At 41.5% G+C, this 18,401-nt stretch overlaps 1 protein-coding gene across 1 annotated transcript in view; it reads right to left on the bottom strand.

Moving 5' to 3' along the window:
• The window catches only part of LOC126485046 (protein madd-4-like), a 697,683-nt gene that overhangs the window by 41,611 nt on the left and 637,671 nt on the right, over window positions 1-18,401 (bottom strand). Inside the window, exon 21 of the mRNA XM_050108648.1 lies at window positions 2,078-2,223. Within this exon, the coding sequence (XP_049964605.1) occupies window positions 2,078-2,223 (146 nt within the window). The remainder of the gene's footprint in view (window positions 1-2,077; window positions 2,224-18,401) is intronic.

Here is an 18,401-nt window from a genome sequence, read left to right as displayed (position 1 = left end):
ATGATATATTAACATATCATAAAAGTTTCAATATGAAATAAAACATTTTCCCATTTGTCTTTACATAACATAATTCTATTGAGATTCTTTGGAAGAATTCTCTTACTGCCAAATACATAAGACTAACACCAAATCCCTACTTCACAGGAGTTGATTTTTTTAAAATTTGTGTTAAAAATAAGCTGTATCAAGCACTTAGAGTTTTAAAATTGGGCTGTGACATCATAGTGAAGTTACAAAGAGAAGTGGCATCTTCCACATTCAGCTTATGCAGCCTACCATTCCCACCAACACTCTATTGTACATTTTTGTCCAATATGGTGACTGGACATTTGTCTTCAAATACCTATATTATAAAGTATTGCTAATGCAACACCACACATCATTAATTCAGCCTCACCACTGGACACAATGTAGTGTACAAAGTGAAACATCTGCTGTCACAATCCGTGTGTAGATGATATGAAGAAACATGCAGAAATGTTTGTCACTAGCGTGAATGGGATTGTGAACGATGAACATAGTTGGAAACATGTTGCGGAATTGGTCGGAAACAGTGTTGTGAACTGAAACATGTTTCTAAACTTAATGTAAACATAGATCTACGGAATACTGAGAAACCCAGCATGATTGGCTAACATTACCAAATGGCACTCTGTGTCCTAAAGATAGAAAAGCATACAAAAAACTGGTTTCTATACAGGAAAATTACTGCTTCTGGTACATTTTTATGTTACTGTCTGTGCAGACATTTTCTGTTTAACAGTAAGTAAATGCTAGTGGTATACAAAGTGTGTAGAGTGTGAATTATATAGATGTATAACAGGTTACTGTATTTAATATTATTTTGCATGTGTAGTGATGTTTATATGAATTTAACTGCTTACTGACAATTATACTAAATCATAATGTAATATTTAAACACAATTATGTGATTGTTACTTCAATATGTACAACTTTTTAAGAAGTGATTTCAGGAAATTTCAGTTTGGGGAAATGGGCAAGAGGAAACATCAAGACCAGTGAAAGAGATTAACAACAAGGAATCATGTAGGAAAATGTATACTGAATTTAAAGACCTAACTCTTCAAGCATCATAGAATTTGATTACTATTGTCCACTCTGTAGTGAATGGTGAGGTATTTAATGTGGGTTCCTTTCAAAAGGGCATGGATGATTTCCTATCCCATCGTTGAAACAATCTGAGCTTCAGCTCCACCAGTAATGTCCTCAATGTTGATGGGACTTTAAAACTCTTCCTTCTGTCCCTTTTTCCCAGATGAACTGTATCTTCAGCAAAACAATGCAGTACCCCATCAAGCCCAATTTGTGTAAGAATGGATTGGAGAATATTGGCACTTCGCACCATTTAGTACATTTTACATTTCATCTAAAGATGCCAGGGCAAATGATAAGTGTACCTACTGTCTGATAATGTACATCTATTGTATTTTCTCCTTCAGCACTCAACAGGTGATTTGTATCTTCAGGTCTAATTTAACTTAAGGTACAGTACAGTACCAGTAAGATACATTCCTAGATTCCCATACTACTCTTCTTGTGTTTTAAATCATAAAAGGCAGATCCTCTTAGTGCAGAAACTGACTGAAACTCAAATTTGTATTTAAAGTGCAATACCGAACACATCCACATCACTACTCATATTGTATTATACAGTTTTTGCCAGACTAGTATCTGGTACCCAAGCTATCAGCACTTGGCTCACTTCATTCATATTCCTTGACAGCACCACATGTCTTTCTTTATCTAAGACAACCATTAGATATTATCCAACACTTATGGCACTGTTTTTTGTGCCTATCTCTTCCTACAGCTCCTGAACTCCTATCTTGATGAACGTTACGTAGTAGCAAAATCCTTTTCATCATAGTTGTCTTAGTTCACTGGAGCAGTAATTATTATAATGTTGCCCTGCTTCACTCTATTTTTTAAGACTGTGAACAAGACTCCTCCTGTTCTACTGATAAAAGTAACCAATGACATAATGAAGAAAGAGCTGCAAGTCCTACAAGTATGTAGCATGTAATTTTTTTCATTAAATATGCAAAATACTTACTTCAGACCACTCTCCCACTTTCCATGTTCCTTTACACTTATCATTATAGCACTCTTGTCTTACTGGAGGTTTTTCTGATTCATTGCACAAGCCATTAACTTCTGTTCCATTACTCAGCAAACATGTAACATCTCTGCGCTGCATAGCTGAAAGATAAGAGTAAACAATTACAAAATGAGCTTAAGTGGGGATTTAATAACCTCAGTTTTGCTTCTGTAATGACATGCACTGAAATTTGTAGTAGAAAAGCAACCATTGATGGATCTTGTCTGTACATAACAACAAACAATTTATTTTATTTTTAAAACATTATTGTTGATACAGAGTAATAGTAATAGAATGTTCATTATTTGAACCTGCTTCTTACTGTTACAGTCAAGGTAATACTGTCAACAGAAACTTCAGCTTCCTGTAATATGTGGAATACATTCAGAACTGGATAAATGTTATCTATTTTCACTCGTGTTTCAAAAGTGCTGTGGCATAGTGCTGAAAATTGCCAACATAGAATCAGACAGAAGTTAGCTGCATAAATAATATCAGTCATGGCTTAATTGTGACAAGTGTTTTCCCACCTGAGATAGTCTGCAACTTTAGCTGAGGGGTGTAACAGCCTCACAGGCAATGAGATATTAAGTACATTATTATATATTAAATTATCCCTTTCCCTAGCATAAAATGGAATGAAACTTTGCATGACAGTCAGTAGTGCTAATAGCCAAGGATTGTGTTAATTTTAACTTCATATCTTCAGTACTTTGGTAAATACATAGAATTACTTAAAACACCAAATTCAGAATGTTCATAAATCAATAACATCATGACAATTTCATACATATTACCTAACAGTTAATGAAGGATTTTAATGAAATATCTAACTTCCCAGTAGAAAGGAAAAACTGCTTTTTTTGTAATACAATCAAACTATGGAAACTCCATGTAGGAATGTCATCAATGTCAAAAAGACTGATTGTTACTTACTGTAAAGAAGACATGTCAAGTTGCAGACAGGCACAATTAAGAGACAGTTACATAAAGCTTTTGCCCACAGTCTTCATCAGTAAAAGAGAGACACACAACATTCACCCACACAAGCAACCACACCTCATGCACACATGATCACCAACTTCAGCATCTCAGGATGCACCTACCAGAATGCAACCATCACGTGGGAAGGAAGCAGCAATCTGGACATGGTGGGGAAGGGGAAGGGACTGTAAGTAGTGTTTGGAGTCTGAAGGATGCTGGAAAAGGTAGTGTTCATTATTAGTAAGGCCATGGGTATGAGGGAAGTTGATGTACTTGGAGGTGGCATCAACAGAGACGAGTAGGGATCCAAGAGGTAAAGGGGATGGCGATGGTGGAGAGTCGGTGAAGGAAGTGGTTAGTGTCTTTGATGTGGAAAGGTAGATTAAGGGCAACTGGTTGGAGATGTTTGTCAATAAGGGCTGAAATTCTTTCAGTGGGGGCACAAAAATGCTGGCTGGTTATTCAGACCTCATTGACCGACACCTCCAACCATCTGCCTGTAATCTAGCCTCCCATGTCAAAGACACCAACCACTTCCTTCACCATCTCTCCACCATTGCCACCCCTTTACCACCTAGATTGCTACTCATCACTGTTGATGCCATCCCCCTATCCTCTTCAGTCTCGACATACACATATGTCTACATCAGGTCTTTGTAGTGTCATCCTGCCAAGTGTTGTTTTTCCAAATTGAGACCTGATTTGCACATCATGTGGTTTCTGTATTTGCCACTAGGTCACGTGCAAGTCAGTTTTGGCAGGTTTTCTCACATCCTGAAACTTCCGATCTGAAGGATGGCATCGTCTGCGGCATGTGAGAAAGGTAAATTCAGTTTCAATAATCGATTTTGAGTTATATTACTGTTTTCATCATGTCTTAACAAGACATATCATCAATGAAGTGATATGTGCATGCAATTAAAACGATAGGTTCATAGTTTTACAAACATCGACTGTTGAATTTGAAGTACACATTTGTGTACATCAAGTCCTAGCTCACAGAATGTAGTGGTACTAACGCTAAGACTGATCTCATTGCGAAATCGTAATTTAAAATGTAATCTAAATTAAAGTCTGATAGATTAGCTACTAATACTGGAATATAGGAGTTAATACAGTGCAGGTGTAATGGGTAGCATGCTGGATTAGTAATCCATAGATCCTGGGTTCTAATATTGGTAGAAACTCTAAAATTTTTAATTTTTTTTATTAGGTTCACTTTCATTTCTTTATTCAATTACTTCCACAGTTACCTTCACTTTATATAATTTTCAGTTCTCTGACAGATGCTGAAATTATAAAACTACTTGAGACGAATGACTTGAGTTCCTTGTCAGATGAAGATGAGGATTCTGTTGATGAACTTCCAACTTCACCTCAATGAAATGATGTGCTTGCAGTTGAAGCATGCAATGTGGATGTTATTTTAGAGGCATCTGCATCTGACAATGACAACCACAATCTTGGAACATCAGCTTCATCTGCTCACTGTTGTCCACTAAGCTTTAGGCTATCTAAGTAAGCAATACATTGGTGTAGTTCTGTGGGCCATCTGACATGATTTAGATCAGTATTTTTCAATGGTACTATTTGTTTGCAGGATGTGTAATTGACAGCCTTCTGATGAAAACTTTGAAGAACAGACAGATGGTGAACTGAGAAACCCTTCATAGTTTTTCTTTGAGTACATCGATAAAAATTTCTGGAGAAATGTTGCAGGACAAACTAATTTATATCATTAGCACAAGAACTCAAAAAATCTTGATACAGATACTAATGAAATTTTATTCCTTGTCAGCATTGAGATATTGATGGGTACATTGAGATTGTCCCAGGCAAGACTTTACTGGAATATGCAACTTGATATTCCACTTGTATCATCAACCATGACAAGAGATGGATACTGCAAATCATGGAATAATCTGCATTTTGTAAATAATTTGGAAGATCATGACGCAAATGACAAACTCTGGAAGGTTAGACCTGTAATTGATGCTTTTAGAAAGCCAACTGGAATGGCTGAGCGGTTCTAGGCGCTACTGTCTGGAACCGTGCAACCGCTGCGGTCACAGGTTTGAATGGATGTGTGTGATGTCCTTAGGTTAGCTAGGTTTAAGTAGTTCTAAGTTCTAGGGGACTGATGACCTCAGAAGTTAAGTCCCATAGTGCTCAGAGCCATTTGAACCATTTTACGCATTTAGAAATAAATGTATTAGTTTATCCAGGTCTCAACACCTGTCTGTGGATGAACAGATGATTCCATTCATGGGGAGGTGTAAAATGTGGACATATGTATCTTCCAAACCTAATCCAATTGGCCTCAAAATTTTTGTTTTGCTGTCATCAGATGGACTTTTCCTTGATTTTGCTATATGCACTAGCAAAGGAACGATTCCTGAAAGTGATCAGAAAGAACATGGCCTTGGAGTGGGTACACTCAAAGCACTGGCTAGAACAGTACCCAGTGAATACAATAATGTAATTTACAGTGACAGATTTTTCACCAGTTCAAAAGCTGTTCAGCTTTTACTGGACAAGAATATATTTCACACAGGCACTGTGATGGCCAACTGAATAAAAGGAGAAGCTTCTAAGTTCAAGAGAGATCAGGAGCTACAGTGGGGGCTATGGGATGAGTACATAAGGGAGGACCAGGAAGTTTGTGCCCTCAAATGGAAGGACAATAAATCTGTCACTTTGTTATCCTTGTGCACAGGGAGTGAATCAGAGCGTACCTACAAACAGTGGTATTAATACAGAAAAAGCAAAGGTTAGTGTCAAACAACCAGCCATCATCCAAAGTTATAATCGCAATATGGATGGCATTGATCTTTGTGATAGATGCATGGCATACCATAGACCAGGCAGCAGGACGAAAAAGTGGACTGTCAGAATATTCAACCACTTAACTGATTTAGCCATAATTAATTCATGGATTATGTACAAAACATGTAGTCAAAAAGAAGGGATACCGAAACAAAAGTGGATGTCTCCCATTAACTTCAGAATTCACTTGGCCCACAGCTTGGTAAAGGCTTCAAATATTGTAGACTCACTGGAACTGTCGAAAGAAATTTCTCCATGTGTGACACAGCAATATGTCAGCAGGTCTGATAAATATGAGGAGCATCAGCCCACAAAATGAAGACGAATCGTACCAAAGCCAACTAGAGAAAGCAAATGTGACAGGGTTGACCATCTTCCTAAATATATTGAGAGTTGTTTTGCCGTAATGTGTTGGCTACCAGGGTGCAAGTCATGTTCTCGCATAATTCCAAACCCACTACCTCATTCCTCATGCACCTTTGTAACTTTATCCTAATCCACAACTACTTCCCATTTGAAGGGAAGGTATACACACAAATCCACGGCACAGCCATGGGCACCCTCCTATGCCAACCTTTTTATGTGACATCTAGAGGAGACCTTCTTAGTCTCCCAATACACCAAACCCCTGGTCTGGTTTAGGTTCATTGACAATATCTTCATGATCTGGACTCAGGGCCAAGACATCCAATCTTCGTTCCTTCACAGCCTCAACACCTTCTCCCCCATCCACTTCACATGGTCCTCCTCAACCCAGCATGTCACCTTTGTAGATGTTGACCTCCTCCTGTCTGATAGTTTCACCCCCACCTCTGTCTGCATTAAACAACCAACCATCAACAGTACCTGAATTTTAATGGCTGTCACCCCTTTCACACCAAAAAATCCCTCCCATACAGCCTGGCCACCCAGGGTCAGTGCATTTGCAGTGACAAAACTCCCTTGCTCAATATGCTGAGGGTATCATCAAGACTTTCACAGGCAGACACTATCTCCTAGACCCAGTGCACAAACAGATCTCCTGTGCCATTTCCCCTCACACCCCCAATCCTCCCATCACTCCCAAGAACCAGCTGCAAAGGAGTCTCCCCTTCATTGCCTAGTGTCACTCTGTGCTGGAACAACTGAACAACATCCTTTGCCCGGACTTTGATTACCAATTATCATACCATGAAATGAGAGATATTTCCTATTCCTCCTAAAGTGGTGTTTCATTGCCCACCCAACCTCCTCAACATCCTAGTCTATTCCAATCCCAACCCCCTGCCACAAGGATCATATCCCTGTGGAAGACCCAGGTGCAAAACCTGCCCAATTCACCCACCCAGCACTTTCTATTCCAGTCCTGTCACATGTTTTTTTTTTTTTTTTTTTGAGGGGGTGCCCCTCCACACCCACACTGGCATGATGGCCAACACAAAAGGTCTACTGCCATCTCTGCATCATCATCATCAGTTATCTGCTGTATTAGCAGGTCCTTTGCCTCTCCATTTTCTGCGATCCATTGCTTCCTTCTTAAGGCTGCTGTATGTTGTACCGTCCATCATGTCATCCAGTATCTGGAATCTCTTCCTTCCTCGCTTCCTTTTCCCTTCTACGTAACCTTCTAAAACTGTTTTTATCAGTCCGTCATTCTTTCTTAATATATACCCAATCCAATTTCTTTTTCTTCTCTTTATTACATCTAGTAACTGTCTTTTCTCTCCCACTCTTCTCAGTAACTCTTCATTTTTTACTCTGTCCATCCAACTTATTCTTTACATCTTCCGCCATGTCCAGATTTCAAAAGCCTCCAGCCTTTCTCTGTCTTTTTTTCCTCATAGTCCATGTTTCAGCATAAGGGTTAGTGTTCACTAAAGTGAGGTCTCACAGGATGTGGGTACTGCAATGTTTGTGTACATCTGGTTAAGGTTAACCATTAATACGCGCCCTTATGGAGCTAGATTGGGTCAAAAATTGAATAAAGGGTAGTGTTTTCAAGGACAGAGAAAAAAAAGTGCCAGGGCAAGTGACAAGGGAAAAAATCTCTGTGATAGTTAGGCTTGGGTAGTAAGAGCAGTAGCAGAATCTTGCAGACTGAGACAGGTCATGCAAGGATGAGTTAAGTTAACAGCGGGTATATGCAAGAGGATACCATGTCAAGCCATATGTTAGTTGTAAGAGATCAGTCCATTACCGTACGGCAGCACAGTGTGCTGCAGTTTAAGCCATGAGAGCCACCTGTCATGCTTCATCAATGGTGCCTGGGCACTGGGGAAGGCCTAGGTCACCCATCAGTGTCTGGTAGTCGATCGCCGTAGCCAAATGCTCGGAGATGTATGGTCACATAGTGGCATTACTCCTCCTTCATTGGCTGTGCTGACTGGCTCAGTGAAGGCTGCAGTTCAGTCTCCATTGTGTAGCGGATGATGTAGTCGCTACCCTTGATCATCCTGATCACTGTGATAGCTGTCTTCTCACCTCGCAGTTGCGTCTTTGTTCGGCGGCACTTATGATGCTGTCAGTCATTTCTCCTTGGTCTATGCCTTGTCTCCAGTTCAGCCATCACTGGAAAAGGCCGGACAGCCAAGCCAGTTTGCAATATGTGGGCCGCCGCAGCAAGCACAAGTTGACACCTCGTCTCACTGTCCGTCACAGGCGCGGGTGTCGTGCTCGCCGGTGCACTTGACACACTTTGATTAGTTGCGGCAGTATTTAGTCACATGCCCTTCAGCTTGGCACCTAAAGCCACATAAAATTTGGGTCCATGCCTTGCGGGGGAGTGCTTCAGCAGTCACAGGAAAGGATAAGAGCTTCCTTATCCCAAAGATATCACTGTTGTCTGTATTGCTGCAATCATTGCACAGCTTTTTCTACTGGTATGACTACCAACTAACTGTCCACCAGGATGAACGGCTACCACCAAACTGTGGCCAAGAGCAAAGTAGACCAAACTGTGGAACAACATGCAGCTGTACACAGCACACTTGATTTCAATGGCTGCTTTGTTACCTGAGCCATCTGGACCCTTCCCTCCACCACCAGCTTTCCTGAAATGTGGAGACATAACTTATCCTTACAACACATTCTCTACTCCTGTAATTATCCTGGCCTCAACCTATCAAAACATGCTGTCCCAACACCCTCCACACAACAGTTTCCACCCACTCTGCCCTATCATCTCTTTCCCATTCTCATCTCCCACACTGTTTATTTGCAACCCTCTGCCAATGCATCTGCCCATCTTTCCCTGCTCCTCTTGTTTTTCATTCCTTTCTGCCCACCTTCCAACCCCACAACCTCCTAATGCTGCGCCTCTTGGCTTCTCAACCGTGCTTACTCCACCAGACAGCATTCATCTCTTTTCCCACCTGTACACTACTGTCCCTTGCCCGTCCCCACTCATCTGGTCATGAAAGCATTCGCTGTACACACACACACACACACACACACACACACACACACACACACACACACACACATGCACGACCACTGTCTCTGGCCACTGTGGCTCGACTATTTTGTAACTGCACCTGAAGGGAGCAACAATCTGGTGGTGGGGATAAGGAGGAGGCAGGGTGTGGGAAAAATGGGGGGGGGGGGATCAGGATAATATGGGGGAAGATGTAGTGCTGCTTATGAGAGGATGTAAGGATGTGGTGGAGCAGGAAGGGCTGCGAATTACAGGCAAGAGGTTTAGGTGGGGGCACGAGGGGGTGGGGTCAGGAGGAGTGGAAAAGTAGATGATGGGAAAAGGACTAGTGGGTGCACTGATCGAATAAATTTCTGCATTTTGCTGTAGTGGGAGCAGGGATGGGGATATGGAGAACAGGGCTGGTGAAAGTTGAGGCAGGGTGGGGAGGATTACAGGAAGGAATGCTATACTGCAGGTAGAGTTCCCACCTGTGCATTTCATAAAGGCTGGTGTTGGCAGAAAGAAACAAGACGGTGCAGATTGTGAAGGAGTCACTGAAGTTGAAGTGAAGCACATTGTGTTGGGCAGCATGTTCAGCAACTGGGTAGTCTCTTGGCCACAGTCTGTTGGTGGCTTTTCATGCAGATAGAAAGCTTGTTAGACATTATGCCTACATAGAAAGCAGCACAGCGGTTGCAGCTTAGTTTGTAGATCATATGACTGCTTTCACAGATAGCCTTGGCTTCAGTGGGTTAGGAAATGCCTGTGTCCAGACTGTATTAGGTGGTGGTGTGTGAAAGTATGGGACTCGTCTTGCTTCTAGGTCAACTGTGGGGATATGATCCATGAGGCCAGAGATTGGGGCCAGGAGAAGAACAAGGATGGACAAGGATACTGCATAGGTTTGGTACATTGCCGAATACCACAATGGGAAGAGTGGGAAGGATAGTGGGATTGATATTCTTCATTCTCAAAAATGTCATTAATGAATCTGAACCAAGTGACGGGGTTCAGGAAAAGTAATACTGAGCAAGGCTATTGATGGCCATGGTGACCAAGAAGGAAGTTATAGCTTTGGAGTCAGTCAGGCATTGGAAAGATAGCATTCACTAGTGGCAAGGTCATGGGCACTGGGAATGTTAGTGTAGAGGGAGGTGGCATCATCAGTGATGTGTAGGGCAATGTGTGGTAAAAAGATTTAAGGAAGGACTGGAGAACCTGTTGGATTTCTGGAATGGGGTCACTGTGGCAGGGTTTGTAGGTGGACACATCTGACATCTGTCAAGACCCTCCACCAGGTAACCCCTACAGTTCAAAACCACAGTGATGGAGCCTTTGTTGGCAGGTACGATTATAGTGCTGGGATCAGCTTCTATATGGTGGATCATAATTCCTTCTGCGGATGTAAGGTTTATTTCCATGATGGTGAGGCAAGGTTTCAGGTTAAGAAATTCTGGAATGTTAACCAGTGAGGCGTGGGGGGTTGATTAAGTTGCCATGAGGGTGGATCATGTTTGGATGGAGGAGTAAACGGAGTCAGGGAGGGTGCAATATTGGTTTTGGGATGAGTCTGACTGGTAGCATTGTTGGCGAGAAAGTATTGCCACTGTAGGGACTGGAAGAAGAACCACCAACCTTACAAAACAGACTCAACACAAAACCAATACTAAACCAAGCCTGACTCATTTCTCTCCTCCGCCAAACCATGATCCACCCTCACTGTGCCCTAATCAGATTCCATAATTTCTTAACCTCAAACCTTCCTTCCCTATCATTCCCCAACTCCCTCAACATGGAAAACAACCTAACATTCACAGAAAGAATAGCAATCTACCACCTAAAAATGGATCTCGACCTTATGGCCTTCCCTGTGGTTATGCTGCACAGATTACCTGGTGGAGGGACTCTGCTAGCTGTCAGATTTGTCTGCCTACAAATCTGCCACAGTGAACCCATTCCAGAAATCCTACAGGATCTTGAGTCCTTCTCAAATCCTTAATCCATCCTAGAACATCCCTCTCTCCTCCTCACATTCCTACCTTCTACATGCTTCCTATAGTCCATACATCCAACCACACAGGACATCCCATTGTGGCTGGGTACTGTGCCCCCACTGAGTTAATCCCTGCTCTTGGGGACCAACACCTCCAGCCTATTACCTGTAACCTACCCTCCTATGTAAAAAACACCAACTATTTCCTCCATCGACTCAACATGGTTCCACACCATGCTTGTCACTTTTGATGCCACCTTCCTTTACATTAATATCCCTGATGTTCATGGCCTTGCTGCTACTGAACACAGTCTTTCCAATATCTGTCTGACTACAAACCTACAACCTCCTCCTTGGTCACAATAATCAACTATATATTTGCCCCCAACTACTTCTTCTTCTTTGAAGACATCACCTACAAAAAATGCATGGTACATCAATGGGCACCATCCCATTTCAACCTATTCAAGAGCCATCAAGAGCAGTCCTTTCTACAACCCAGAATCCCAAACTCCTCACCTGGTTCAGATTGACTGATGACATCTATGTGGTCTGGACTGAGGGTGACGACACACTATCCACATTCCTCCAGAACCTTCTCCCCCATCGCTTCACATAGTCCTTCTTAACCCAGCAATCCACCTACCTCAGTGTTGACCTCTACCTAAAGGATGGTTACAGCAGTCCCTTCATCCATATCAAATCTACCAACCACAAGCAAAACCCCATTTTGACAACTGCCGCCCATTCTGTACCAAGAAGTCCCTTCCATACACCCATGGCCATTGCATCTGCAGTTACCCTCCAAATATACCAAGGATCTTATTGAGGCCTTCACAGACCAAAATTACCCACCCTACCTAGTACAAAACCAATCTCCCAAGCCTTGCCTCTCCAGTCACCTGTCACCACTCACATACTCACTATCTGGCTACAAAGGAGCACTCGTGACTCAGTAACACCAAAGTCTGGAGGTCTCCACCAGGATTTTGACCACCCCTAGTCACGCTCTGAGATGAGAAATATCCTATCCACTATTCTTCCCACTCCTCCCTCCCACAGTGGTATTCTGCCACTCACTAAACCTATGAGATATCCTACTCCATCTCTGCCCCTAACCTCTTGCCTCATGTTCATATCTCTACAACTAACTTAGATGCAAGACCTGTCCCTTACATCCTCCCACCACCACCTATTTCAGTTTGGTCACAGGCATCTCCTATCCCATCAAAGCCAGGACTACCTGTGAAAGCAGTCATGTTATATACAAATTAAGCTGCAACTATTGTGGTGCTTTCAACGGGGGCTTGATGACTAACTAGCTGTCTTCCTTGCTGCATGAATGGACATTGACAAACTGTGGCCAAGAGGCAGCTGAATTGTCCAGTTGCTCAACATGATGTCCAACACAACATGCTTTCCTCCAATGACTGTTTCACAGCCTGCACCATCTTGATTCTTCCTACCAACACTAGCTTTCTTGAGTTGTGCAGGTGGGAACTCTCTCCACAGTACATCCTACATTCCTGTAATCCCCATAGCCTCAGCCTTCAATAGTCCCTGTTCTCCATTTACCTATCCCCTTCACTGCTTCCACTCCAGCACAACAAAATCTTCTATTCCACCAATGCATCCTCTAGTCCTTTTCCCCTCCTCTCCCTTTTCCACCCTCCACCCCCCAAACCTCCCAACTGCACCTAGCAGGCCGACCCTGTCCCCCCATATCCCTACACACCTCCATAAACAGCACTACCTTCCCCCACCCCCTCCTTTCACCGGCCTAGGCTTCATCCTTATCCCCACCACCAGACTGCTTCTCCCATTAGGTGCAGTTACAACTCAGTCCCACTACAGAAGAGCTTTCAGCTAAAACGTAAGCAGTCTTTTCATTGTGTCTATGTGTGACTCAACTTCTCAGCTATATGATGTGTACCAATCTATCCTTTTCATAGTACTGCTGTTATTTCATCCTGGAATTTTCACTGTATGACTGTGATTTGTGGAGAACACCATTCAAGTCTCCATCCAGTAATCCAAAATTAGATTTTATATACTTTCCATAAGTGTTTGAGGCTGTCAGCGGGATGCTCCCCTTTAAAAGGGCATAGTCAACTTTTTTTCTCATCATTGTCTTATCACTGCTCAGTCTTTGGGTCTAATGACCTCATTGTTAATGGAATGCTAAGTATTAATCTTCTTTTTTTCCTGCCTCACTACACCTGGATGCCAACGATCTGGTACTACTGTAATAACCAAATAATAAAGTTTATTGACTGCATCTAACTGTCAGTGGACATTAGGTGGGAAACTGGAAATCCACAAATATTTAAAGACAAAGTAAAAGAATACTCATTAGTGACTCCTATAATTTATCAGAATGTTAGGACACAAGAATGTAAACTCTGCAATACTCTGATATTTGAGTTGGAATTTCCTTGCTCTACCAAACACAGGCAACTAATAGTGGTCTGTGCAAAGTTGTATAAATGCCCTGTTTGAAGTTTTAGATAAAAACAGCAGCTGAGTAGTATAAAAGGTGTACAGGAACTTTCTTCAAAATAGCTGTTTTTCTCCTAATTCAAGTATATAAAGTAATCTAGAAGCAATTCCCATAATTATCATTTTGAGGTAGACTATCAGTAGTCATAGTTTGTTGTTAGCATACCTTACATTAGTAGCCAACAGTGGTTTTTTTTCTTTTTTTGTTAATGAATAACTTGACTAGTTCCACATCCCTGTCCACAGCTCATGGTCGTGCGGTAGCGTTCTCGCTTCCCGCACCCAGGTTCCCGGGTTCGATTCCCGGTGGGGACAGGCATTTTCTCTGCCTCGTGATGACTGGGTGTTGTGTGATGTCCTTAGGTTAGTCAGGTTTAAGTAGTTCTAAGTTCTAGGGGACTGATGACCATAGATGTTAAGTCCCATAGTGCTCAGAGCCATTTGAACCATTTTTTTTCCACATCCCTGAAGGCTCTATTTTATGATGGGACTTACAGAGCATGATGTGTGAATGAATGAATGAATGGAACTTTAATTGTCCTATAGTTGACTGGAATCATTACAATCTTATAAGTTGTGTGTGACATGACATACTGTGTATCAATGCTAGGAATCCCACTCTTTATCTCATAATGAAAATGTATTAGAAATCACAGCAACAGTCAGCCCTTTGAGGATGTCCACACTGGCACAAGTATTGGCAGCTGTAAGTGGCACCAGCTTTTATGTCCAGGATAACAGAGCAAGAGGAGAAATGCTTAACTCTATCTTAAAATATTCCTTCACAAAGGCCAATCCAGGAGTACTTCCCAGATTAATTCTTAGACCACTATAAATATGAATGGTTTATATTTTATGGTCAGTGGTGTTAAGAAATAGGTGAAATTACTAAAATTGGAGGCATGCATATGGGCCTACTGGAATCCCTTTCGAGTTCTTCATAAAATTTCCAGCTGAAGTACCCCAACTCTGTCTGTTAATACGCAGTAGGTTTCTCAAACAATTAAAGCACAATTCACTATCATCTACATTACAAAGCTACTGTCCAAATTCATTGACATCTATATCTGTTGTGGAACCACAGAATGTAAAGGAGACCATTCGCTGAAAAGCAGAAGTGTTGAGTCACTGATAGGCACACACAAAAGAAATAAAACTTGATAGCTTTCAGAGTTATCCATTGATGAGCTAGAGTAAAATACAAAAGATAACTCCAAGAGCTAGCAAGTTTTCTTTCTTTTGTGGGTATCTGTCAACAACTCAACACTTGGTTTTTGGTGAGCCATCTCCTTCAATCTAAAAGCATTTACATTCTTTGGTTTTACAGCAGATATATATCCTCAGATATCCTCAATCCCATCACAGCTTTTGTTTGACATTCCATATTATTGGACACTAATTAATAAGAAATGGTGTTGTACCCAGTCAAATACTTTTAACCTATCTGATCACCTTCATGCATGCTGTTCACACTTTCAAGTGAGGAACGTGTAAGTTTGGTTTTGGAAGACCAGTGCTTTCACAATCAATACTGATCTTGTGGAGAAGGTCCTTCTTTTCAATATACCTCATTACTTCTGAACTCAGAATAAGTTATAGTATTCTCTTCCCCATGTCTCTTCCACATTCATGCCATTTTCTTCATTAAAGACATTCATTTTGTCCATTTGGATCACAGTTTCAGGAAAAATCCACAGACATGGCACAAGATACTGTGGCAACCATCAACTGCCAATGACTCTAGGACAAGGAGTGGTCTATCTTTGGATTCAGTGAGCTTTAGATCTTGTTTTGGACTTTGTTTGTTTTTGCTTGATGTGGTTTATTTACTGGTTATTGTGTGTGAGGAAAAAGTGTTTGACTGTAACTGTTGGTTATTTCTATCCAGAGGTTTGTCAGTGTCAATAGAAAACCCGTGACACCTTTTGAAGGTCACTTTCTGTCCTGCTGTGAACACGGAGTCAGTCATCTGAGTTTTACCAAGGAAAATCACCAAACAGCAGTATGTGTTGAGAAATTATTTTATTTAGACAACCAGTTTTGACATCTCATTAATGCCATCTTCAGGTCCCTGAATAACAAAATTAAGTGTATCTCTATTGCATATCATGGTGTACCACAGCTGATTTTACAGAAAATGAAGTGTCATAATTAAAGTCCTTAAAACCTACAAATGCAATTTGCAGACGCCAGCAGAAGGTCTTCCACAACCACAGCGCTGCAGCTGTGGGCATCGTTTTCACAATATGTCATGTGCCTGCCAGCAGCTCATGCTGTATCAATGTGCCATGACAACATTAGGCTGGTGCTCAATGATGGAGACTTGTGTTTCTTGAAGATTTAATAAACTTGTTCTGCATTGCATTCCTGGTCAGTGTTCTCATTATGCCTCCACAGTACAAGACACATCACAGATCCGTGGATTACTCCATCCATCACATGTCCATAATGGACACACACTGATGTCTGAGATGTACGTATATGCTTTATAGTTATCCTTGGTATTTACTCATGAAGTGCAGAAACAGAAACCTCAACACCACAAGCACACATTAGTGCTGAGACAGTTGTTTGAGGTGTTGATACCTTCTACTATCCAGGGTTACCTTGGGGTCATGACAAAACCCCTGGGCAGACAGCTTGGTATTTACTCCCAAAGTCGCCCATGGTCTACCCAGTTAGTTTCATGCACAAGGTTTACAAGTGCACACTCACAGCAGAAATGTGTGATTGCGATGACATGTAAAAAGCCTCACATATATCAAATAAGAGATGACAAATCTCATCAATATGAGTACAAGTACCTTGCATTTCACGGTGACTTGCTCAGAACCTTAGGTAAACTGGCCTCAACAAAGGGTTAGTCTTGCCAACTTGGACTTTGGACTGCAATTACTGTCAAAAACATAGTGGTAGTGTAGTTTCCTGTGGGCACTGGTCAGCGGTTTTATTATTGCTGGTTGGTGGCTTAAGGTGCCAGCAGTCTTGTCGCACTGGTAACACTGGTTCCCATCAGATCTACATCTACATCTACATCTACATCTATGTGATTACTCTGCTATTCACAATAAAGTGCCTGGCAGAGAGTTCAATGAACCACCTTCAAGCTGTCTCTCTACCGTTCCACTCTTGAATGGCACGCGTGAAAAACGAGCACGTAAATTTTTCTGTGATAGCCCTGATTCCTCTTATTTTATCGTGATGATCATTTCTCTCTATGTAGGTGGCTGGTAACAAAATGTTTTCGCAACTGGAGGAGAAAACTGGTGAAAGAAATTTCATGAGAAGATCCCATCACAGCGAAAAACGCCTTTGTTTTAATGATTGCCACTCCAATTCACGTATCATGTCTGTAGCACTATCTCCCCTACTTCGCGATAATACAGAATGAGCTGCCCTTCTTTGTACTTTTTTGATGTCGTCTGTCAGTCCCACCTGATGCGGATCTCACACCACACAGCAATACTCCAGAATAGGGTGGACAAGCGTGGTGTAAGCAGTCTCTTTAGTAGACCTGTTGCAGCTTCTAAGTGCTCTGCCAATGAATCACAGTCTTTGGTTTGCTCTACCCACAATATTATCTATGTGATCGTTCCAATTTAGGTTATTTGTAATTGTAATCCCTAAGTATTTAGCTGAATTTACAGCCTTCAGATTTATGTGACTTATGCGTAATCGAAATTTAGCTGATTTCTTTTAGTACTTATGTGAATAACTTCAATTGCCACTTTTCGCACCATACAGATATCTTATCTAAATCATTTTGAAATTCATTTTGATCATATGATGACTTTACAAGACTGTAAATGACAGCGTCATCTGCAAACAATCTAAGACGGCTACCCAGATTGTCTCCTATGTTATTAATATAGATCAGGAACAATAGAGGGCCTATAACATTCCTTGGGGAACGCTGGATGTTACTTCTGTTTTGCTCGATGACTTTCCATCTATTACTATGAACTGTGACCTTTCTGACAGGAAATCATGAATCCAGTTGCACAACTGAGGCGATACTCCGGAAGCACGCAGTTTGGTTAGAAGACGCTTGTGAGGAATGGTGTCAAAAGCCTTCAGGAAATCTAAAGAAATCAATTTGACATCCCCTGTCGATAGCACTTGTTACTTCATGAGTATAAAGTGCTAGTTGTGTTTCACAAGAACGATATTTTCTGAATCCGTGCTGACTATATGTCAATAAATCGTTTTCTTTGAAGTACTTCATAATGTTCGAATACAGTATGTGTTCCAAAACCCTACTGCAAATCGACATTAGTGATACAGGCCTGTATTCAGCGGATTACTCCTACTTCCTTTTCTGGGTATTGGTGTGACTTGAGCAATTTTCCAGTCTATAGGTATGAATATTTCTGTGAGCAAGGGGTTGTATATAATTGCAAAATATGGAGCTATTTTATCTACATACTCTACAATCTGGACCAGAGGCCTTGCTTTTATTAAGTGATTTAAGATGTTTTGTTACACCGAGGATATCTACTTCTATGTTTCTCATCTTGGCAGTTGTTCTTGATTGGAATTCAGGAATATATATTTCGTCTTCTTTGGTGAAGGAGTTTCAGAAA

Source organism: Schistocerca serialis, chromosome 6 (assembly GCF_023864345.2).
Source record: "Schistocerca serialis cubense isolate TAMUIC-IGC-003099 chromosome 6, iqSchSeri2.2, whole genome shotgun sequence".
In the NCBI taxonomy this organism is placed as follows: domain Eukaryota; kingdom Metazoa; phylum Arthropoda; class Insecta; order Orthoptera; family Acrididae; genus Schistocerca; species Schistocerca serialis.
This window is presented reverse-complemented; position numbering and strand designations above follow the sequence as displayed.